This window comes from Myotis daubentonii, chromosome 1 (assembly GCF_963259705.1).
Source record: "Myotis daubentonii chromosome 1, mMyoDau2.1, whole genome shotgun sequence".
Classification (NCBI taxonomy): Eukaryota; Metazoa; Chordata; class Mammalia; order Chiroptera; family Vespertilionidae; genus Myotis; species Myotis daubentonii.
Genome location: NC_081840.1, coordinates 229,842,395 through 229,866,462, shown reverse-complemented (window position 1 = coordinate 229,866,462; position 24,068 = coordinate 229,842,395). Strand labels below are relative to the sequence as shown.

General features: G+C 45.4%; 1 protein-coding gene across 2 annotated transcripts in view; it reads right to left on the bottom strand.

Annotated features, from left to right (window-relative positions):
- Window positions 1-7,057: 7,057 nt before the first annotated feature.
- Window positions 7,058-24,068, bottom strand: part of CLNK (cytokine dependent hematopoietic cell linker) — a 132,093-nt gene continuing 115,082 nt past the window's right edge. For both annotated transcript variants that reach the window (XM_059675710.1, XM_059675716.1), the window contains exons 16-19: window positions 21,005-21,138; window positions 19,488-19,565; window positions 16,792-16,947; window positions 7,058-9,392 (exon numbers count right to left, since the gene is read on the bottom strand). In XM_059675710.1, coding sequence (XP_059531693.1) covers window positions 9,246-9,392; window positions 16,792-16,947; window positions 19,488-19,565; window positions 21,005-21,138 — 515 coding nt within the window. In that variant the 3' untranslated portion in view covers window positions 7,058-9,245. The remainder of the gene's footprint in view (window positions 9,393-16,791; window positions 16,948-19,487; window positions 19,566-21,004; window positions 21,139-24,068) is intronic.

Genomic DNA, 24,068 nt, shown 5'->3' with positions numbered 1-24,068 from the left:
TATATATATATATATATAAAATATATATAAAATTGATTTTTTTTACAAAGAGGAAGGGAGAGAGATAGAGAGTTAGAAACTTCGATGAGAGAGAAACATTGATCAGCTGCCTCCTGCACACCCTCTACTGGGGATGTGCCCGCAACAAAGGTACATGCCCTTGACTGGAATCGAACCTGGGACCTTTCAGTCTGTAGGCCGACGCTCTATCCACCGAGCCACACTGGTTAGGGCCACACCAAAATTTTTTATTGTTATTCCCTAAACAACACAGTATAACAACTATTTATACAGCACGCACACTGTATTAGGTAGTGTAAGTAATGTAGAGATGATTTGTGTGCGAGGATGTGCGGAGGTTATACATATGTGAACACCATACCCTTGTATGTAGGGACTTGAGCATCCATAGATTTTGGTGTTCGAAAGGGTCCTAGAAACAATCCCCAGCAGATCCCTAGCGATGGCTGTAGCTTTAAACTCTTCCAACCGCTCTATTCAATGGGATGCTCTAAAAAGGTCCCTTCCCCCTTTCCAACCCCCAGATCTCCTCCCTGACACGCTCGGACCTCCAGTTCTTGTCTGTGCTGGTGTCTACCTGCCCCCACTGGACCCTCTGCACTTCTTCCGTCTGGTCTGTGTTAACACCCCGGGTACCCTTAGATTTCTGTTTGTTGCTTGCTTGTTATTTGCCAGAGACTATCTCAAATACCTTACTGAGGAAGAGGGTTAGAGGTGAGTTGTTGGAAGGCTTGAATGTCTAAAAAGATCTTTTCATCCCTTACATGGATGAAAACACGGTTTCCTCAAACCCTTGGGTGCAGAGCTCTGCTGTCTTCTTGGTTTCAACTGGGTGAGGCGCTGCTGGGAGGCCTGCTTCTCTTCGCTTAGAGCAGGGGTGGGCAAACTTTGTGACTCGAGGGCCACAATGGGTTCTTAAACTGGACCGGAGGGCCGGAACAAAAGCATGGCTGGAGTGTTTGTGTGAACTAATATAAATTCAAAGTAAACATCATTACATAAAAGGGTACGGTCTTTTTTTTTTTTTTTTTTTTTTTTTTTAGTTTTATTCATTTCAAACAGGCTGGATCCAGCCCGCGGGCCGTAGTTTGCCCACGGCTGGCTTAGAGAGTGTCCCCCTCTGCCTCCCTGGAGCCTTCAGGTTTCCTCTTTATCATTTGTGATGATGTATCTATTTACCTGCTATCTATCATCTATCAATCTAACTATCATCGATCTATCTATCATCTATCTATCATTTATCTACCAATCTATCTATTATCTATCTATCTATCCTCTATCTGTCATCACCTGTCATTCTGGTCAGTTAATGTAGCTTTAAATATATAAACTATTGTCCTTCAATTTTGGATTTAACCCCCCCCTTTTTTTTTTTAGCTCTATAGTATCTGTTTCTATCATCATCATCATCATCTTATTATTATCCAGATAATGAAACTTCTTGGTTGATCTTCTTTGCCTCTCAATCTCTTCTCTTATATTTTCTACTTTTTTTTTCTGTTCTATTTACTTCCTGGAAGATTTTCTTGATTTTTATCTTGCAAGATATGTATAATGTTTTTCCTATGGAATTTTATGAATGCAGGGCATTCTCCAATCTCTCTGGGGATTATACTACTTAGAATTTTAAAATAGTTTTTTTATTCTTTTGTTGGCGACTATTTTATTCCCTTTCTCTTTTTCCGTCTTCTTTATTATTCCCCATCACCACTTACCCCCCTTATTTCTGCTTCTACCTCCACCCCACCCCCCTGCCCATTCTCTTGAGAGGTTTTCCGTGAATGCCTGGGGGTCCCTGTGTGTCCCCCGTTCATTATAATGAAGTGATGGGAATCCAGTGGGAAGACTGGGACCCATGGCAGGGCCTGCTGACTTGGGTTGATTGGGTAGGAGCTGTTATTCATGCCAGGGACTCCTCAAGCCAGAAAGGGGGTTTCTTTCCTCTTGGGGCCTCCTGCCTCCGTAGATGATGGGCTATTTAAAACTATTGCCAGAGTATTTAGCAAACACCCACGTACTCTTCACCCAGCCTCAGAGCATCCTGATGTCAGAGTATATTTACTTCAGGTCTCCCTCCTCGGAAACAAAACATCAACATGGCAGACACTCCCAGGCCACCTCTGCTCTTGTCCCATGTACATGGCCTCCTGTCCCCTAGAGAAAAAGATCAGTTTTTAAAGATAAGTTAAAATGGGGGACTTGAGTTATATATGTATTTGGAAAGGGACTCAAGATGTGAAGAGTGTTGCTTGCTTGCAAATACGATGAGAAATTGCCCAGAGCTGTTGACTTAGCAAATTGTGTTTTATAGGTAATACTAGGGGCCCAGTGCATGAATTCATGCACCTTGAAAGGACCTGTGGGCTGCGAGGCTGTGGTAGGCACAGGGGCGGATCTTGGCCCATCCTCGATGCTCCTGCCTGGCCCCTCCCACCTCAGCTCCCAGTGCCCTGTCTACCAGCATCCTCACTCCCGCTGCTGCAGCTCCCATGCACTGCCGCTGCTCCCTAGGGCTTATGGCACCAGCAGCGGGTGTGAGTGGGGCTGGTGCCGTCAGCAGGTGCGAGCAGCGGCTGCTGCCCAGATAGCCCCTCAGGAGCCGGGGGGAGGTAGAGAAGCCCTCAGGGGTGATCAGGGCAGGTAGCTGCTACTCACACCCACTGATGGTGCCAAGTGATCCAGACAGGTGCCGGGCACCAGCAATGGTTGCGAGTGGTGGCTCCGGCGTTGGCAGCAGGTGTGAGTGGCGGACAGGACGGTGGCACACAGGAACCAAGAATTTTCAGTAACCACCAGAGGCTCGCCCCGATGACAGCTACCGGCACCCAGCCTTGGTCTGGCGCCCCCGCTCACCTGCTCCACTATCCTGCCATGGCCAACACCCCCATGTTCCACACACGCTCCCTGGTGGTCAATGCCCATCATAGCGACTGGTTGTTCTGTTGTTCTGCTGTTTGGTCTATTTGCATATTAGCCTTTTATTATATGGGATCATTTTAGAGGGATGCATTATGAGGCTCGGTACCAAAGAATGATGTATATTTTTTTCTTTTTTTGCAGCCAATGAAGAAGTTTTCATTTTCCCATGCTGCCCTCTAATCATGCCCACATACATGTTTGGTTTCACACATTTGCTGGTGTGTTAACAATGTTCTGGTTTATTCTTGTTCTGACACGATGCTGGAGTGTTTTTCATGTTGCACAGTCATTTCTTCCCTCATCTGTCTCCAAACCAGTTCTTCTTTCTCAAACAGGTCTCTATCCACCATAACAAATTTTAATAACCTAGTATGTTCTTATATAATGATAATATAAAAAAATAGCCGGGTACGTGTGGTGGGGAGTAGTTGTTTTTATAAATATAGACCAATTTTATATACATTTCTCAGCAAGGTGCTTTTATTACTTACAGCCCATGATGACTATTTCATTGGGAAAATCCACACAATGCTAAAGCATTCTTTTAAATAGTTGCATACTATTCCACAGTGAGAGTACACTTAAGACCTCTTTATTACTGAACTTTAATTTTTTTTTTTTTTTGCTTTGTTACTTGGCAGACAATGCTTCATTAAGCACCCTTCCTCCTTTCTACTTCCTACTTCAGGAAGTATACTTTTAATTCTTCTAGAAGTAGAAGTGGTGGGAAGGATACATATATTTTTCATTTTCACAGAAATTACCAGATTAATTTCCAAAGCATTGCCGGGATTCCAGTGACCATTGTTACTCATAATTTACAGAAGCCTGGCCTGCCCTCCCCTAACCCCCCAACTAGCACTGGCTGTAACGTTCTTCTGAAGTCTTGCCTCCCTCCCAGTCAAATGTTTCTTCATTTCCCTGCCTTTGTTGTTGTTTCCTGTGTTGCTTACGAAGTAACCCCAGCCTTGGCCAGTTGATTGGGCTTCATCCTGTACACTGGGAGGTTGCTGGTTCCAATTCCTGGTCAAGGGCACATGCCTGGGTTGTGGGTTCGAACCCTGGTGGGGAGGCAGCCAATGGGTATTGTGCTCTCACACTGATGTTTCTCACTCCCTCTCCTTTCTTCTCTCTCTAAAGATCAATAAACTATTCTTTTAAAACAAGTACCCCCAATACATACAACATGACCGCAAATGACAAGGGCATGCAAATATTTTCTTCTAAGTAGTTATTGTTATATATTTTTATCTTTAAATAATGAATAGCCATGGAATTTTTTTATGTAGGTATATTTTTCCCCTCTTCATTTGGCAGGCAATTGTTTCCAGCAAAACTTATTTAAATAAAACCATCTTTGCTCACCTTTATCATATCCTCGCTTTTCTATTTGTGAATTTTCAGTATGTTTCAGTAACAGTGGCTTTATGTTTTAAAAAATCTGGTAAGGCAGGCTTGCCTCCTCCCACGATTTTTTTTCTACCAGTGTCATTGCTTCTAGGCCCCCTAAGTGCACAGAGCTTGGAACTGGATGTGTGTATACTAACATGTGTAATGATTTCTATGTTTACTCCTGTAGATCTATATTAAGCAAAACATGAATTCATACTGACGTCTCCAAATCTCATGCAGAGTTATGGCTCATTCTGACCTGATCCTTTGATTATCAGTAATCCCCCATTCTAGTAGTGAGAAGCCTGACTGCTCCACTCACCATCCGTTTACTTATTTGCATTTTGTTAAAGATTTTTGTATCCATGCTTAGGGCACATAAGCTGGACTTTCTTTCTTTGTATTGTCTGTGTCAGGCTTATGTGCTTATTTGTGTATTTGTTTATGATTGGGTTTATGGGAGCCTTATAAAGAGTTCAGAAATGTTCTCTCTCGACCTTCTTAAATAGCTTGTGAATTTTGTGTTATAACTTTAACATTTTTTATAGGATCCTTCATGATGTAGAGCAAGCATGTCAAACTCAAAGGCTAACACGGGCCAAATAAACGAGGCATGCGGCCTGCAGGCCGTGAATTTGACATGCTTGATCTAGAGGTTTCTTTGTGTGGGAAAGTTGCTAATTTCTTTTAAAAAATGGAGTGCTGGCCCTAGCCTGTTTGGCTCAGTGGATAGAGCGTCAGCCTGCGGACTGAAGGGTCCCAGGTGTGATTCCAGTCAAGGGCACATGCCTGGGTTGCGGGCTCGATCCCCAGTAGGGGGTTTGCAGGAAGCAGCCACTCAATGATTCTCTCACATCATTGATGTTTCTATCTCTCTCTCCCTCTCCCTTCCTCTCTGAAATCAATAAAAAGATATTTTTAAAAAATTGGAGTACTTTTCAGATTTCCTGTTTCTTCTTGTATTAGTATTGTCTCTATGGGATTATATTTTTCAACCTCACTGAAAGAAAGGTACTTATGATATGTCTTTAATGGCCTTTCAATGTATGTAGGATCTGTTGTTTTCCCTTTTATTCTTTAGTAATTTGTTTTCTTTTGCTTATTTTTTTTATTACTTTTGCTATCTGTTTATTAATTTTAATTGTTCAAAGAACCAACTTTTGGCTTTGTTGGTTTTCTTTTATTTCCTTTTGTTTGTAATGTTGATTTCTGCTCTTATCCTTAACATTTTCTTCTTTCTACTTTGGGTTTAATTTATGCTTTCTTTATGTCATAAACTGGACACTTAGGTACTTGATTATGGAACTATCTTTAATATAAGCATTTAAGCCTTTTAAGCTGTCAATACTTATATTAAATATAATTAAATGGTAGTTGTATCCTTAAATTTTGCTATATTATGTTTCATTATCATTCATTTTGAAATAGTTTTCGACTTTTGTGTGTTTTTTTTCTTTGACCATGAGTAATTTAGAAATGTGTTGCTTAATTTCCAAATATTTGGAGATTTTTCTAGACATTATCTTAATATCCTGCCTTGTGGTTAGTCAATAGCCTTCCCAACCCCTCACACAAGTACACCCCAGAGGAGTTTTCCATTAAGTAAGTTTGAAAAATTTAACATATTCTGGTTGAAAACGTTTTAAAGCCATCTTAAATTGGCTCCAGCAAAATATCTAATATTGGCCTTACTACAAGCACTCAGTGATAAAGTGTTAAAGCAAAACTACAACAAAGTCATGAGAAACCAACTTAGATGATCTTATTTACTATTTGCTGTCTGTTTCTCCCACTTAATTCACTGCTATAATTCCAACATCTACAAGATTGCCTAGCAACATAGTATACATACTCATACACAAAGTAGTGCTTGTAATAAGGTATTATGAAAGATGAGGAAGATCCAAATGGGGATGATTTTGTCAAAAAGAAATCTTCATGAATGCTATAATCAGATACAGCTAAAATCCCACTGCTCTACTGAGGCGAGGTATAAAGTGACACTTCTCAACTGAAAATGAAATCATAGTTGAAGAGGGATCAAAGCCCTTTGAAATGTGGGCATGTCAAGCCCAAATCATTGAGCTTTTAATTACCGATCAATGAGACACTAGACACCAAATGGAGTGTGGTGTATGAAAAACTTGGTTCCAGCCATGACTATGTCACCATAAGATTTTGGCCAATGAGGCACAGCTTCCTCAGTCATACATGGGTTCAGAATCCTGGCTCTGCCCTCTTTACAGAACTGTTTTAATAATCAAGTACAGTTAAAGTTTATAAACCTTTATCCTTTAGTGATTTATTACAAGCAACATGTCATTACCATCAACACCAAGAACCGGATTGTCCCTTCGGCAGACACGGGGATGGGCCGCTTGGCTCTCCCTTCCAAGAAGAACCTGCTGATTGCCAAGTTCTCTGACAGCCTCCAGCTGCAGTGCCTCTGGATGTCCCGTGGCATTTGAAGGTCATGTTTTTCCTGGAGAGCCCTAGGCATGAGTCAACATGGGTGGTGTGCGAACACCTGGCCACTTCTGCCCAGTGTGGGACTCTCTCCTCTACGGGCAATCTTTGCTCTGGATCTTACCAATGGGCTGGCCAAGGCTCTTCCAGTGCTGCGTCTCAGTCTGATGCTCTTCCCACTCATCTTCCCTCCTTCCCTCTTTCCTCCCACAAGTGTCAGACCTACATCACAGCCTGAAGGCTCTCCCTGCCTCCTCCTGTCTCTCTCCCCCCTTATCTTTCACAGGCACTACTTCCACTAAATGTTTGCACTTCTAACTCCTGCCTTGGCATCTGAGTTCCAGAAATTCCCAGCTAGCATGCCTCAAATCCCAATCATCTAAGCCAGCCCTGCCAATATCTTCTTTTTGAAGATTTTTCACATGTTAAGTATCATGAGCATTTTATTTTAAGATGGTCGATTCCTTTTCCTCATAGCATCATATCATGAATTTCTGAATAAGAGGTGATAAAGCATTTAAAAAACCCATAAGCTTCATAAAAATGCTACCACCACCTGATGTTCATTTATTTTAACAAGAGCAGTGCTTGCAGAGACTCAGAAACATTTCTTGAGAACACAGCATGGAATGGCAGGGCCTTGTGGTAGGTGAATTGGAGGTCTTGGTAAAACCTGCCAATGGCTTTTTAGAGTGAGGCGTAGATTCTCCCCACCATGGACTCTCTGCAGAGCCCGCTTCCACACTAGCTGGGGTTTGCTGAAGCCCAGGTGAGCGTGATGAGCCCCCATACTGCCTTCAGCTCTCATCAGTCTGCTCCTTAGTAGCCAGGCTCCAATGTATACACTCTTGTCTCTTGGTTCCCATGTTACCCTGTGCAGGCACATCTAAGACAGGCTCAGGTGGGCATCAAGAGTTCCAACTTGCCTGGCTGGTGAGGCTCAGTAATTGAGCATCAACTTATGAACCAGGAGGTTACAGTTCGATTCCCAGTCAGGGCACATGCTCTGGTTGCCGGCTTGATCCCTAGTATAGGGCGTGCAGGAGGCAGCCAATCAATGATTCTCTCTCATCATTGATGTTTCTATCTCTCGCCCATCTCCCTTCCTCTCTGAAATCAATGAAAATATTTTTTAAAAAGTTCCAACTTTACAAAGAGCTTCTGCATCAAATGCTCCTGGTCTGTCCTAGAGGCGTGACCTCACATTGACCTTGTGGAAGGTCAGAGCCAGGCACCTGTTCCGCTGGTTGGCAAATGCTCCCAGTGCTCACTGCCTGCTATTTTGGACGAGAGAGAATCCTGGGCATTGTGTGTAGTATTTTCCTTGCTATCCCTTGCCTTTTCATTCTATTTTGGTTTTACTTCTAGCTACAATGACATAGTCTATAACTTTCACATGCAGGCTTTGGTAACATTTGAAGTCCTTGTGTACTATTCATTCCAACTAGGACTCTCTTTATTTTTTTAAATGTCACTACAAGAGTTTACTTATTGATATATTTTAAGGTAGGTAACTCTGTACTTTCAAATCATTTTTCTCTCTCTCTCTCTGTAAAATTTCACAGGGCAGGAAATGTACCTGGGAAGATGTGCTTGGAGGGAGCCAGGCAAGAAAGGATAAAAATCCTGGCTCTCTTCTTCTGTTGAATGAAAGTACATCCTCCTGGCCTTGAGCAGGGACAGTGCAATGTTCCCGCAACATAACGCTAATGTGAGGCCTGCCCTTCCTTCGAATGGAAGTCCACAGTTGGACTTGTAAGAATAACTATACCTTCCCTCAGGCGTAAGCTTACGCCCTTACTAGGAAACGCCTAATTCCATTCGTCTTACAGCGACTCTCAGCAGAGTACACTGGAGCTGGCCATTTCATACCACAGGGAATGCATTTCTGATTTCTATCTTTCAAGCGATACTCACAAGTGCTCTCTCTTGTTTTCCTGCCATATTGCTTCTCTGTAACTGAATTTCCAGGATCACAAATAAAATAGAGCTGACATTCACTAACTCCTCAGCATAAGGAATCCTGAAAACATTGTAAATTCACAAGTCCAAACATTTCTGAAGTAAACAAGGCCGCACGAGGTCCTGGAAGAGCATAGATTTGGGGGTCTCCCCCAAACTCGCCATGTGCCAGCTGCAAACATCCCAGCGATAGTTTCTTGTAACCTCTGTTGCTCATCTGTAACATGGCACAATGACCGTCTTTACAGTTTTTTTCTTTAGAACATATTTTTGAAAAACTAGTTTTGATTTATGCATCTTATACATATTCTGTGGTCTGAGATTTCAAAAACCATGGTTGAGTTTCCAATTTCCATTATAGAACGTTTTTCTTTTCTTTGAAGTCTAAGATGTAATCCCTTAAAACCCCAGAAGAAGAATTTTTGGAAAGAGGTGAAAAATAATAGAGGTCTGGGATCCTGTGAACTGAAGGTAAGCAGATCAGGCTACCAAGGCGAGGAGAGTCTGTTGAGAGGGAGGGGCCGCGTCAGGTAGCATTGCTCCCTGTGGGCCCGGGTTTGATCTTTCCCGTCAATCAGCACAATAGGAAAATACTTGTAGTGTTCAATGATGTCTTCCACCGAGTCAAACTTCTGAAACACAGACAAGAAAGTTAATGAAATTTACATCCCTTTGGTGCCTGTAGGTTAAAGTACAGATGTTCAGTTTTACTTGGAAAAGGGAATTTATTCACATTTTGGGGGTGAGGTGTTGTAAAGGTGTGTCAGAAAGTCATTTTAAAAAGGGGTGTGGCAATCTCTTAAAGGATGAGTGACAAGAATCATAATAATAAAAGGCTAATATGCAAATGGTCATCACACCATGATGCCATAATGCCGTGACACCATAATGACAAATCAGCAGGGACCTGAGGCCGCGTGGTGCCAGGCTGGGGCGGGGGACCTGAGGCCACGCCCCCCACCTGGTGGGGCTTGACGAGGGATCTGAGGCTGCTCCCTCCGCCCCTGTGGTGCTTAACGGGGGTGGGGCCGGCCGGGTCTCGGTCTGGCACGATTTCGAGGTGCACATGGTTGGGCGGGGACTTGACTCTGGGTCCTGTGGCATGCCCCAGACTCTGAGAGGAGGGAGATTTTCATATACATTTTACTAATTTTCTTTTGTCTCTGACACTTCTATTATAGAGAAAGGGCAAATAGCAATATTAAAATTTTTCCTCTAATTATTTCCCTTTTAATGTGCACAAATTTCATGCACCAGGCCACTAGTAAGATAATAAGGGAGAATAAAGGCACTTGGGGAGACCAAAGATGAACTAAGGTAGCTGAGCTTTCCACACCCAGTAGTCAGGTCACCTGGTCAAGCTTCACCTTTATCATAGGTTCCTATTGTAAGCAGTTAAGATAAGTTAGATGAGTGAGTTTCATAGCAGTTAGCCCATGGGAATGCCTGGTGCCCTCTGCCTTCCCCCTACCTGAGACAAACCCAAATGCAGATCATCAAGACTTGACCTTCGATTAGTAAATTGGTGGGAAAGGCCTGCAGAAAACTCTCTCTCCTGTAAACCCCTCCTGTTCTAACTCAGTGCGATCAGAATGTCTATGATGACCATGGGCTGCTGATAGTTCTTCATCAACTTAGCTTCCTACCCTGGGCTTCTTGTGAAATGAACAGCAGATCATTTCACTTTTATGTTTCTAGAGATGAGCAGATAAAGTCCTGTGCAGATTTGAGAGAAATTAAGATTATGTCAAGTTTTGGGGAATCAGAAAATGCTTTGTCGAAGATACAGACCTGAAGCGGGCTATTCATTCTGGGTGATTCCTGATACGTGGGCAGGGAGGGTTAAAGATGGTAAAAGCAGAGGAAGAAGCAAGACAGGGCTTCAGAGAATGTGGGCATCGTGTCTGATTGGCTGAGTTTGGAGGAGTCCTTGGAAGGGACTGCTGGGAGGTAATGAGGAAGATCTCAAACCACCTGCCTTCTAAACTGGAACACAACATTGAGCCTCCTGGGCTATTTTGTGAGGTGAGCAATGATCTTGCAGAGCTAAAGACACTCCAGCTCAGGTCACACAGATGCAAGGCCAGGACCAGGAATGGAATCTGGTTTTGCTGGACACCTGTCAGTGCTTTCCTGATGCAACGTTGCCTGTGGCTGTAACCCTGATGTCCCAACAGACTAGGGCAGAGATGACACAGCCCGAAGGAAGGGCGTCATGGTGGGGACAATCTGATTCTGCTTTGGTTTCGTCTACTCCTCCCTCTGCGCCCCCATCCTGGCACAGAAATGTCCGCAGGCCTTAGGGTTAGCCAGCAGGGAGGGAGATGATCAAGGTCCCTGTCTTCACGGAGGTGACATCCTGGTGGGGGCAAAATAAATTCCCACACACATAGATCATTTCAGGTACTGTGCTGTGGGAACAATCAACTTTGGACTGGAATCCCACCAGGCCACCCAGGGACCTTCCCTTGGGGGCTGCATTTGGCTGTGGGGAGGAAACTTGTTTTTCCTGGGAGTGGGGAGGGGGTGGGCACAGGGTTGGAATGCAAGGTACCAGCAACTGCCCTGGCTGTCTCCTCCTCCTGCCCCTTGTCAAGGTGTGGGGGAGGGGAATGGGTAGGAGGGACTTGAGGAAAGAGATGTGTGATGAGTCTCCTGACTGTGGCCAGTTTCCAGAGCCACGCTATTCTGGTTCTTCCTAGCGACTGAGTCCACACACCTGCCCCCTTGCCTCTAAGCCCCTTTAAGTTGGGTTTTGTCTTTCTAGAGTTCTGATTAAATCTGTACATGACTTGCGCATCTGGGCCTGTTACTGGATCTGTTAGCAGAGTTTTCAATGAGATAAGCTGTCTGTCCACCCTTGGCAGGTATTGGATAACTATTACTTAGTTCCTGCCTGGGGCTAAGGTGAGGTGGTTCCCTGGCTGTCCAGTTGGGTGACGGTCAGTGAAAGCCATCCTAAGTGAAGGGCCGTGGCGCCTGGATGCCTGCATTCCATGCAAGGCTCTCCCACCCACCAGCTGTGTGTCCCTGGGCAAGTTTCTTACAGGCTCTGCCTCAGTTTCTCTATGAACAGCGATGGTGATGTTAGGACCTGCCTCTGAGGGCCATGTTGAGGACTAGCTGACTTACTAACTATACAGCCTTTAGAAGAGACCTCGGTGTACAGTGAGGGTGCAACACACATCAGTCGTCACTGGGAGCTCCTCCCTCCAAGGTTGTCAAGAACATGAGGAAGGAGCAACAAAATCCCCGAGACGTGTACAGACTATGCCTGTGAGCCTTAAGGAAGAACGGAAGTTTTCCCGTTTCATTTTCAGACAGAGTTTCCTCTCTTTCTTCATACTTGACAAGACAAAAAGTGATTTATGAGAACAACTTCTCACGTAGAACTCTTGCACAAAATTGGTTCACCCGCATGGCATGACGGAAATGCTCTTTCCTGGTAGGAATCTTCAGAGGGAAGGTGCTTGCTTCATATTCTCATTCCTGTTTGTTTAGGAGGGCCCCGGAATAATGGATTCAACATTAATTGTTTTAATAATCCACACAGATCGACATGTTATATGAAACAAGTAGTAGGAAGCAGGCAAGGCAGGAGCCATAAGTCAGACTGTCGATTCTCCTTATTGACATCTAGTGAGAAGCCTGCAACTGATATATTTCCTTAAAGAGACTTTTAAAAAATTATGCTTAAGCTCTTGTTTTGATATGAAATGATGTTTTTTCAGGAGGACAGCAAATGCCATCCTAATATTGGATCTTAACATTTGTTTAAGCCTTTTGTGTTAGCCCCATGTGTTCACTATAGGCTATATTTCACTGCTGGAGGGTACGCCGGTCTGTCTGGGCACACACATGGGAGTGAAAGCAGAAGAGAGGAAATGAGAAGCACAGAGAGAGAGGGAGGTGAGAAGCAGACAGGGGAAGTGAGAAATAAAGCCATGAGTTACTTGTTTTCTAGTCTTCAATGTTGAATTTATCAAGTGAACATCTAGCATAATTTTCAGCCACAGATCATACACCTTTGCAGGACAAGGTGAGGCCTGAGGACTGAACTGGCTCAGTAACTGAGCAAATGGATATAGTGGGCTGACTGGTGGGCCCCAAAATGTGCCATGTCCTAACCCCTGAAATCTTATATATAAAATCTTATATATATGTCGCTTCACATGGCAAAAGTCGGGACTAAGTTGAGGATCTTGGGGGGAGGAGTGTATCTCTCCTAGTCCCCCCTAAAAGTAATCACACGTACCCTTGCAAGACAGAAGGAAGGGAGAACCATTCTGAGGAGGAGGAGGAGGAGGAGGAGGAGGAGGAGGAGGAGGGGGAGGAGTGTGACCACGAGGCAGGGGTTAAAGTGACGGGCCGCAGCCCAGGAAGCCTGACAGGCTCTGGCAGCCAGGGGAGGCAGGAGGGACCCTCCTGAGCCTCCAGAAGGGGCGGGCCTTGCCCACACTGGGACCTCTGTTTTCCGGCCTCCAGGACTGTGAGAGAATACGTGTCTGTTGTTTTAAGCCACTGAGTTTGTGGTCCTTTGTCGGAGCAGCCACAGGAAGGAAGGTACTGGGTGCTCCCTGAATCTGAAGCCAGTTTCTAGCCACATGGCTAGCAGCATGACCCAATGCCTTCTGTGGGCAAAATGGACCTTCCCAGACTTATTCCTTGAAGGCATATGTGAGTTGCTTGTCTTCTGCGCTTGTGCGAGGTGTTGCTGTGCTGTCCCTTCCCCGGGGACTGTGTTCCGGTGGTGGCAACTCTCAGGGCTCCGTTCCTGGCCTGTGCCCGGTGCACAGATCTAAGGAAAGGGCCCTCAGGGCCCAGTTACGATGGAATCTGATACCCCGTCCGCACCTGCCTCTGTGCGTCCAGCACTCTATTTACCTTATCTCATCTTTCACTCACAATCACCCCTGGAGACAGGTGCTGCCGCCTTGTATGTGTGGTGACATCTAAAGTGTACAAGCCAGCCACGAAGCCACACAAAACCAAAGCGGTCTCTGAAACCCGTGTCTCACTCCAGGGTCCCTGCGGTCAGACGAAGATGCTGTTTCTTCACTGAGTTCCAAGAGACTGGCTGGTAGCTGGCTTCCACATAGCAGAGCCCCCTCCCCCTGAGCCCTTAGGCGTGGCTCAGTGGTTGAGCACTGACCTATGAACCAGGAGGTCACGGTTCGAGTCATGGTCAGGGAACATGCCTGGGTTGTGGGCTCCATCTGGGGCTCCATCCCCAGTGTGGGGCGTGCAGGAGGCAGCCGATCAATGATTCTCTCATCATTGATGTTTCTATCTCTCTCTCCCTCTTCCCTCCTCTCTGAAATCAATAAAAATATATTTTAAAAAATGGGCGATTCTTCCTCAGCAAGGGAAAGGCCCCCACTGTGACAGGTGATGGGTGACAGGTGAGAGGTGCAAGCTGGGCCTGCCTGGCTCTTAGCCCAGGGCCTGGCTCAGAGGAGAGGCAGGAAGAAGCACCTGTGAGGCACTTTCTCACCCAGCACCGGTGGCACCTGTAAGCCCCACGTCGGTGTGACCTATTCTCCCACCCGTGTTTTGGCTGTTTCCCAGCGGCCTGGGCTTTGTGTGCGCTGCCATGATGTGGTCTGAGACTGCGAGAGGAAGTCGGCATTTGTGCAGAGTCCATGGAATCCCAGCTTGCCGTGACTAGTGGTGACGGTGGCCCAGTTACTTCACTCCTCTGTGCCTCAGTCTCACCGTCAGTTAGATGGAGGCATAGGCAGCACCTACCTCACAGTTGCTGTGAGATTGAAATCGATGGATCGGTTACTCACTGTTAACTGCACAGAATAATGCCTGTGCATAGTCAAGGTAAAGAAGCGTCGTGGAAATACATGGAAACTCTTGTTGGAAGATGCGTGAGCAAATTCCTTCGTCACATAAAAGGGTCCCCTTCAAACAGGCATTGGAAGGCGCCAGGGGTCCTCATTGATTCGAGGGGAGTAGCTCACCTGGAGGCTGACTTCTCACCGGAGATGGGGACAGGTACTGAGATGAGGGCTGGCGCCTGCGGAGGCAGCAGGAGCGGCGGTCTCTCTGATGGAGGGCCGAGGATGTTAGCACGGACATCCCCGTGTATCCATTTCCTCTCTTATTAGCAGACCAGGCTGTGGTTTGTGGGGGGAAAAGCTGTAACCTTCTCAGGCCTCAGCTTCCACACTGGTAAAGGGGTTCAGTGATGGGGCCTTTCCAGGGTTTTCCGAGGACCACACGAGAGAGCAAATAGAACAGCCTGGCGCAGGGGGCTCTGCGGCACGGTAGGGCACACGATTCCCACTTTCCATATTACCTAAGGAAGGCCTGGCCGGCATGGCTCAGTGGTTGAGGTTTGACCTATGAACCAGGAGGTCACGGTTCGATTCCTGGTCTGGGCACATGCTGGGGTTGAGGGCTTGATCCCCAGTGTGGGGCCTGCAGGAGGCAGCTGATCCATGATTCTCTCTCATCACTGATGTTTCTATCTCTCTCTCCCTCTCCCTTCCTCTCTGAAATCAATAATATGTTTTACAAAAAAGGAATCCTTAATCCCAAGCATTTAAAAATCATTTCTTTTTTTTTAAATGAGAAATTTTAGGAGCTGAAAGTAGGTACTGGAAGGGTAAAGGGATATCGAGCTGGAGAGTGCAATAACCATGGTATCTAGTTGAGGGGAACTATGTCCTAGTTACCAAAATGACTCCATCATCAATATGTTCCCTGCATGTTCTCCGTGGTTTCCGTTCATGAACTCACTAACCCTCAGCACAAAGGAAACATGGGCTCCTTAACCTGGCCACAGCGGGCAGAGTTCTGCATCCATCTACTTGCTCATCCCGGGCTGCAGCAAAGGCGGTGAACCGACCCCAGGGCGGCCTGGCCGGTGCCGACCAGCCATTCTAGCCCACATGTGACACAGGCAAGGGCTCCGGGTCAGACACTGGGCTCAAGCTGGACAATCCAGGCAGCTGCTGAAAGGCTTTTCCACGTGGGGGCCCACCTGGGGCATTTTGGCAGTCCCGCAACATTCCTTCTTTTGCTCTCTATTGAAGAATAGATATTTGGTGGAAGTTCCGGTTTATTACTGTGTTAGTTTGCTCGGGCCTCCATAAGCACCTGCCACAGATTGGTGCGGAGGGGGACTTAAGCAATAGAAATTTGTTTTCTCACAGTCTGGAGGCTCGAAGGCCCAGGTCCCGGTCCAGGTGGGCGGGGCTGGTTTCTCCTGAGGCCTCTCTCCTTGGTGTGTAGATGGCTCTCCCTCCCTCCCTCCTTCTCTTCCTCTCTCCCTCCCTCCCTCCTGCCTTCCCAAGAAGAGCGGAAAGAGCAGCCCCTTCTAGCCCCTTACTACCTTGATGTCTCTAGCATTCGTTTAATTTTCTGAGCTTCAGTCTCCCTCCATCTAAGGTAGAAGCAATTATTATGTCAAAGAATCTTTGAAAACTAAAATGAGATAATGCAGACAGACCAGGCCTATCATGACTATATTCAGTGAAAATCAATCTCCTTTTCCCTTTCCCTGTGATTCATTGACACAGTTATGCATGATGCTGTAACTGACTCATTCCTTCACCCGCCACCTGCCAGCTGGTCTGCCCTGAGACCGGGCACTGGATGCTGTGATGAAGCCCACTTTAGTTTGGGGACACAAACCTCCCAATTCCTATTGCCAACAGACCTTGTCTGAAATGCCAGCAGGGGGAGTCAGTGCTGGGGCAGGGAAGGCCTGTGGCATTAAGGTGGCCTCGGGGGAGGGTTCTGGGAGGCAGAATTGAGATGTCGGGCAGAATGAGTTTTCTTTAATGGGCAAAGCAGGACAGAGGGTGTGTGGAATGGTCAGCCCTGGCCGTGAGTGTGAGCCATGTGTACGGATGCTTGTGGAAGGGGCTGGAAGGATTAATTACACTCCCCACCTCCAGGGCGGCGCTCTTTCCTCCCATCCTGCAGGCAGGGGACCTGGAGGGCCTTGGCCAGCACCCGCACGTTGTCCCCCCATTTTCCTTTAGCACAGAAAAGGGGAGCCATCAGGTTACTCACTTCGTCTCCGCGGAGTCCCGTCCCCAGAGCAAACTGCCGATTCCTCTCCAGGAAGCGGATTTTCACGTTGTAGACTCTGTTCCCATGAAACACCACCAGCACGTAGGGTTCTGTGCAGGACTTCGCCGAGCAGTCTCGGACCAGGAACATGCCGTCCTGGAGGAGAGGAAGAGCGGTCACTCCTCAGGCTGCCAGCGGGGCTGCCCGCGTCCCACCCTCGCCTCATGGAAGCGACGCCTGTGCTGCAGATTCCCCAACGGCTTTAGTTCTGGGTAAACTAGCTCTGTACTCAGTTGAACTCAGTGGTTATGGGGTGACAGTATGTATTAGGATTCTTGTTATTTGCTGAGACGTCAACCAGTCAGATGACACCCCTTCTTCCAGATCTTCCAGCACCCCCACCTCCTCAGCACCTGCCTCCAACCTCAGCTGCTCAGGGATGAACGCAGCAGCCTGCCTGTGGTTTATCTGCTGTCACTCCCGCAGCCTCCCGCCCCGGTGCTGGCTCCAGTCAGCCACCATCCCCCACAGGCCCCGCCTGGCTCTGGGATGCTGGGCATAGCTCTCCTCCTCCCCTTCTCGGGTACCCCCTTCACCTGCCGGTGTCCACGTATTTCCTGTCCTGCCCAATGCGCGGGTACCATCCAGAGACGGTGGGAGCCGCCACAGGCTAGAGTAGCAGAGGCGTTTAGCATGATAAGTGGGCCTCTGCATGGGGCGATGTCAACAGAGGACTCGGGTCCCCAAAAGAGATGTGGAGCTTCAAGGTCATTGAGGTCAATGTGAGTGCCGAGGCCATAGAAGGGGGGAGAAAATACAGCCTGGCCCGAGAGGCAGGCAAGAACAGGGCAGGCAGGAGGGGACAGGAAAGGGCTCTAAGACAATGTCCCAGAGAGAGAAGGAAGCCAAGGCTGTAGACAGCGAGGGTCAGGGTGTGGGACGGTCTGAGGGCTGAGAAGGGCACCTGATGTGGGCCAGAAGTCATCAGGCTCTCCCTCGGGAAAGGCTCAGGGTGAGGGCCGGGCGGAGAGGCTGAGGAGTGGAGCGGGCCTTCTGGAGGTGATCACACCTGTCTGCACGGCTCAGGTCTGTGGTCACAGGGCGTCACTTACATGATGAAAAATCTGACTGTAATTTCATAGATTATTATAAATGATCTATACAATGAGGTATTGTGTATAATTTATATTTATAATAGTTGTTATATGTATTTATCTCTCTTGACTAATACTGTATATTTATATGTGATTATAGCATATGTTAATGTAATTAATATTTATAATATATAGATTTATATAATGCTTATAACGTGATATAACAGCAATTTTCATCTCATAGCACACATAAACTAATTGCTACAGTTCTGTGGCACACCAAAAAATTGTATTTTTTGCTGATCTGACAAAAGAAGGTACCGTTCAGACCAGACAGCTGATGTTGTGCTGACGTCATTTTTTAAATTTGACTAAGGGACAAGAGGTCCATGTCCCTGACTGAAGAGTCAGGTATTATTTGTGGAATACCTGTTGAAAATTGCTGCTCTAGAATAATACTTAAAAATGTTAAATTTATAAATAAAACTATAGTGACGTTCTAATGATGCTGACAGCTGAGGTTTATTGGGAATTTCTCTCAAGATATCAAGCACTCGACACACATTATTTCATTTGATCTTTACTTATAATTTGAGGAGGTGTTTTATCCCCATTTTACAGGTGAGGAAATTAGGATCCAATAGCTTAAGTGAATCTCCTAAAACATCACAACTCATCAATGGAAAACTTGCTCTTTAAATATTCCAGCCTCTGAGAACATTGAGTGGCATTGAGAAATTTTCTGGAACTTCTTTTGCCTGAAACATTTGGCTGTAATTGAAGCCTTAAGACTCAAGCACATAACATGGCCAAAGATCAGAAAGGAAGAGGGGGCCAAGATGTGTGACCAATTTCTGGGCTTATTATCTTAAACTGTACAATGAGTTTGTCACAATGAATCCTTCCTCTCTCTCTCTCTCAAATCAAGCAATCAATTAATCAATAATATTTTAAAAAATGAATGTGTTCATTAGTGGGTGAGTTCATTAGTGATAGGACCCCAATGAATTTTAATAAAACCTGGCTCTCAGAATTGCTATTATAAAATTAAGTAAGATAAATTTCCATTAAGTTGCTATGGAAAACAGAATAATGCCCCTACACACAAGATGTCCATGTCCTAACTTCCAGGACCTGTGAATAGGTCACTTTTACAGCGAAAAAGGGATGTGCAGGTGTGTTTAAGAGTCTTGAGATGGGAAATTATCCTGGATTATCTGGGTGGGTTCAATGTAATCAGAAGAATCCTTGTAGGAGGGAGGCAGGGGTGTAAGAGTCAGACAGTAGGGGACGGGGGCACAAGCCAAGGATGGCTGGCAGCCCCTGGAATCTGGAAAAAGGCAATGACATGGACTCTCCTCTGGAGCCTCCCGAAGGAACACAGCCCTACATCTTCATTTCAGTCCAGGGAGACCCATGTAGGAATTCGCCCTCCCAAACTGTGAGAGAGTAAATTTGTCTTAGTCTACTAAATTTGTGGTAACTGCCAGCAGTGAGAAATGCAAGGTGAGGCAAGAACCATTTCATCGAAGTCCACTGCTTGCTATGTCCTCTGACCGGTGGGCAGAAAACCATAGGCTGATGGGCCCGTCGAGGTCTTACCTTGTTCTCCTTCATCAAGGCCTCTTCCACCTCCTGGCGACTGTACTCTCCAACGTACCATTCGCCGTGCTGGGCCTCCTGCAGGGCAGGTGAAATGAGGACTATTTTAGGGTCAAGGGGAAGCCCTAATCATTAATTAATGAAAATGTTCTTTTGTTCCCCCGGTGCCAAGTCACGGTTTGATTGACGGTAGAGATGTGGTACAAAAGTTCTGTCCCTGGATCTGGACGCAGAAGAAGTAACTGCAGCGTAGGAACTGTGAAATTGGTGTGACAGAGTAACCTGCAATTCCATGCCATCTACATGAAAGGCCCTGTGCACCAGGCTCAGAGTGGGTGCTAAACCCTCATGCTCTCTACCTGCTGGAGCTTACTGAGATGGGATGGTTATTGTCTGTGGAGTCTATGCTGCCCTAGTCATCATGGGAGGGGAGGGCAGGACAGGTGTAGACAGGGAGCTTCTTTAGGCCACTTGCCTAAAGCCACATGCATTGGAGCTGCAATTTGAACCCTAGTCTGCCTGGCTTTTACCCTGTGCCATGCTCCCTTATTTATATCAACTGATTTCTTTGGATTGTAAAATCCATCATGACAGAGAGAAGAAAGGGCAGTCCACGGATCTACAGTTCTCAAGGATCTAATATTAAATAAGCCCCTGCATGAGTCCAGCACATCGAAGACCCCTCATCCATTGTCCCAATCCATCCCTGCAGCAACCTGACAGGTGGGCATGCCAGGCGGGGGGAGGGGCTCAGGAAGTCAACACCTGTCACCTGGTTGGCAAGCGCTTGGTCTCTCAGTCTGAGTCTGAGTCTCTGGTCCTCCCAGAGACGGATCTTCCCAATGCTGGGCATGTGTGAGCCGGCTCCCCGCCGCTAACTCCATGCCCTGGCTTCCTGCCATTCCAGGCCTGGTACAGGGGTCTGGCCAGGCAGATGTGCTTGACATTCTGTGGACACATGGCTTCAGGACTTGGCATGAGTTGGCCCTCCTGCCTGGAATCCCTCCTACTCCTCACCTCTCCTCCTACCTGGTCTGTCATTCTCTTCCATCAAGACTGGGATCAAACTCATCTCTTATTGGAAGGGTCCTTTGGAATAAAGTCCTTTACTTTTTATCACAGTATATTGTTATAATTGTTCTATTTTATTATTAGTTGTTGCTAATCCTTGACTACCTAATTTATAATTAAGCTTCACCATAGGTATGCACACATGTATGTATGGGAAACAACATAGTAAGTACAGGGTTCAGTACTATCTGTGGTTTCAGGCATCCACCGGGGGGGCGGGGGCTTAAAACACATCCCTGTGAATAGGGAGCACGACTATATACAAACTAAAGAATCTGGTGGAAGAACAATATAAAATGTTATACAGCAAAACTGTTTAAAATGTTAGAACCCAATAATATTGAAAAAAATTAAAGTTCATCGTGATACCCCTCTGAGGCAACGTTCAGTAGAGCTCTATTCAGACACCAAGGTTATCTAGAGAGAAAATGCAGAGAGGCGTCTACCTCTTCATCAGACCTTGTGGGGCAAGGTTTCCTCCAGTTCATGTTTTTATAGTGAAGAGCATCTTCGCGAGGCCCGCAGCTGGCTGGAGCCTGACATCGCTGAGGAGGGTGGGACTGCGTGCTTTCTTTATGATCTGGGAAAAGTAAATGTGCATTTAAGTGCGATTTTGTTAGTGTCAGATTGCCTCCCTCCCACAAGGAGCTGGATGGGGCCTGCCGCTCCTCTCTGTGTCTGGGGCAACCTTGGTCTACACCACCATCATCTCACTCTGGGGCAACCTTGGTCTACACCACCATCATCTCACTCTGGGGCAACCTTGGTCTACACCACCGTTGTCTCACTCTGGGCAACCTTGGTCTACACCACCATCATCTCACTCTGAGGCAACCTTGGTCTACACCACCATCATCTCACTCTGGGGTAACCTTGGTCTACACCACCATCATCTCACTCTGGGACAACCTTGGTCTACACCACTGTTGTCTCACTCTAGATGGCAATCTTCCCTGGATTCTTTGGCTTCAGCGTTTGCCCCTTCCTCTCTAAGGCAGCCAGAGTAATCTTTAAAAAATGTGATTTTGACTTTGCTACTCCCCCTGGTAAAAATCCTTCCATGATTTCCTTTACACATGGAAGAAAACCCAAATGTCTGACATCTGTCAGTGAGACACTCAATAATCTTTCTCTTCTGATTTCTCCATCCCCCATCCTCTCCTCCATCTCCCCATCCATTGTTCCTTCCTTCCATCCACCCAAATTCCATTCATCCACCCATCCATCCATCCATCCATCCATGCATCCATTCCCTCATCCATTGTTCCATCCATACACCTAACTATCCATCCATCCACCCATCCATCCCCATCATCTGTTCTTTTCTGGCCATAATGAACTACAAGCCAAGCTTATTCCCAACTCAGGCAACACTATTTTTTTTTTTTTAACTTGAAGAATGACATTTTGTCTTAATGGACAAAATGTCACTTTTATTTAGTTTTTTAACCTGAAAGAAAGAATAGCAAACTGTGGTTATTCAGACTTGGGCATTTGGCAGATATTTTATTAGAAATGAACAAGGTGAGCCAGTTAATTCATGGAAAACAATGGGAGTATTTTCTGCCAACTATACATTTAGAGTTTTGAAATGCAAATTGGAGTTTGGAAAAACTTGCAGCTGCTATCTTGACATACAGCATCTCAAAAGACTTTTCTTAGTGATGTTAAACTATTTCATAATGAAGTATGTGAACATTGAAAAGATCTGCTCAGGTCTATGAATCATTATTTTCCAAGTGACTAATGTATGAAGCTATAAAATTATGTCTGGGTAAATATTTTTTAAAAGAGAAGACAGAACAATCAATTTTAAAGTATTTAAAAAATTCCTTGAAAGGGTTTTGCTTTCATCTGGTATCTTAACTTTAAGATACTACCACTTGTCAAGTATTCTTTTTAGTTTTATTGTTTTTTAGAGGGAGAGAGAAACATCGATTGGTTGCCTCTCATACTTGCCCTGATCAGGGGATTGAACCCACAACCTGGGCATGTGCCCTGACTGAGAATTGAATCTGCCACCTTTTAGTGTGTGGGACAATGCTCCAACCAACTGAGCCACCCAGTCAGGGCACTTGTCAAGTTTTGATGTGATATTTTCTCTATATTCTTTGATGAAAATAACATATTTTCACAGCTTATCATTTCATATCAGTAAATAATAATAAAATATGAATTTGAGGAAGTTAAGGCTATAAGAAAGGAGTGAGGTGTTATGAGGAATAGTAAATACAAGATTTGTAAGTAATTTACAGAGCAGTAATTTCAAGGAAGAAATAACTGTAAAAATTCATTAAGACTTGAGAGTAGAAAAATATAGAATAAAATACTGGACAATAATCTATCTATATATATATATAAAAAGCCTAAGCAACCGAATGACCAGTCAACTGGTTGCTATGTTGTGCACTGACCACCAGGGGACAGACGCTTAACACACAGGATCGGGCTCCCTCCTGTCTGGATTGGGCCTGTGAGGATTAGGCCAAAACTGGCTATACGAGATTCCCTGAGGGGTCCTGAATTGCAAGAGGGCTCAGGCCAGGCCAACGGACCCCACTGGTGCACGAATCTGTGCACTGGCCCTTTAGTAGTAAATAAAATGGAAGAGCAGTAATTAGTGTGAAGGCAGAGTTATAAACTATATAGTTTTAATCCAGTCTGTAACCAAACTAACCAAAGTTACAGTCTTGGTTAGTAGCTTGACAAGAACTTTGAAAGAATAGAATACTTGTTAAAATAAAATTTTAATTGAATTTATTGGGATGACTGGTTAGTAAAATTATATAGGTTTCAGGTGTACAATTCATAATACATCATCTGTATATTGAATTGTGTGTTCACCACCCCAAGTTAAGTCTCCTTCCATCACCATTTAAGAATAGGATACTTTTGACACAGCAAATTTTTGAGGCAAAATACTAACTCAAACATTAGGGAATATTTTATTTATTTTATTTATTTTTATTTTTTTACAGAGAGGAAGGGAGAGGAATAGAGAGTTAGAAACATCGATGAGAGAGAAACATTCATCAGCTGCCTCCTGCACACTCCCAACTGGGGATGTGCCCGCAACCAAGGTACATGCCCTTGACCGGAATCGAACCTGGGACCCTTCAGTCTGTAGGCTGACGCTCTATCCACTGAGCCAAACCGGTTAGGGCAAACATTAGGGAATGTTTATATACCAGTTACCGAAAGTTAGATTTCATGTGCATTTAGTCTGCTTCTGTTCATCAAAGAGCTGAATTCTCTCTGGGATTATTAAGAACAAAGAGTATGCCTGAGACATCGGGTGTTCTAGTTTAATAATTTCAAGGATTGTGGCTTTTTACATTGAACCTAAGAATGTTTGTTATAGGGAATTGTGTGCATTAAACTGTTTGTTGTAAGGGACTGTTTGACCACTTAAAGTTTAAATTACATTCATCACAGCACGTTAATTTTACTCACAGCTTAAGGCCTTGAAAATAGGAATAATGCTAAAGATATTTCTCCTTTTAATATTTC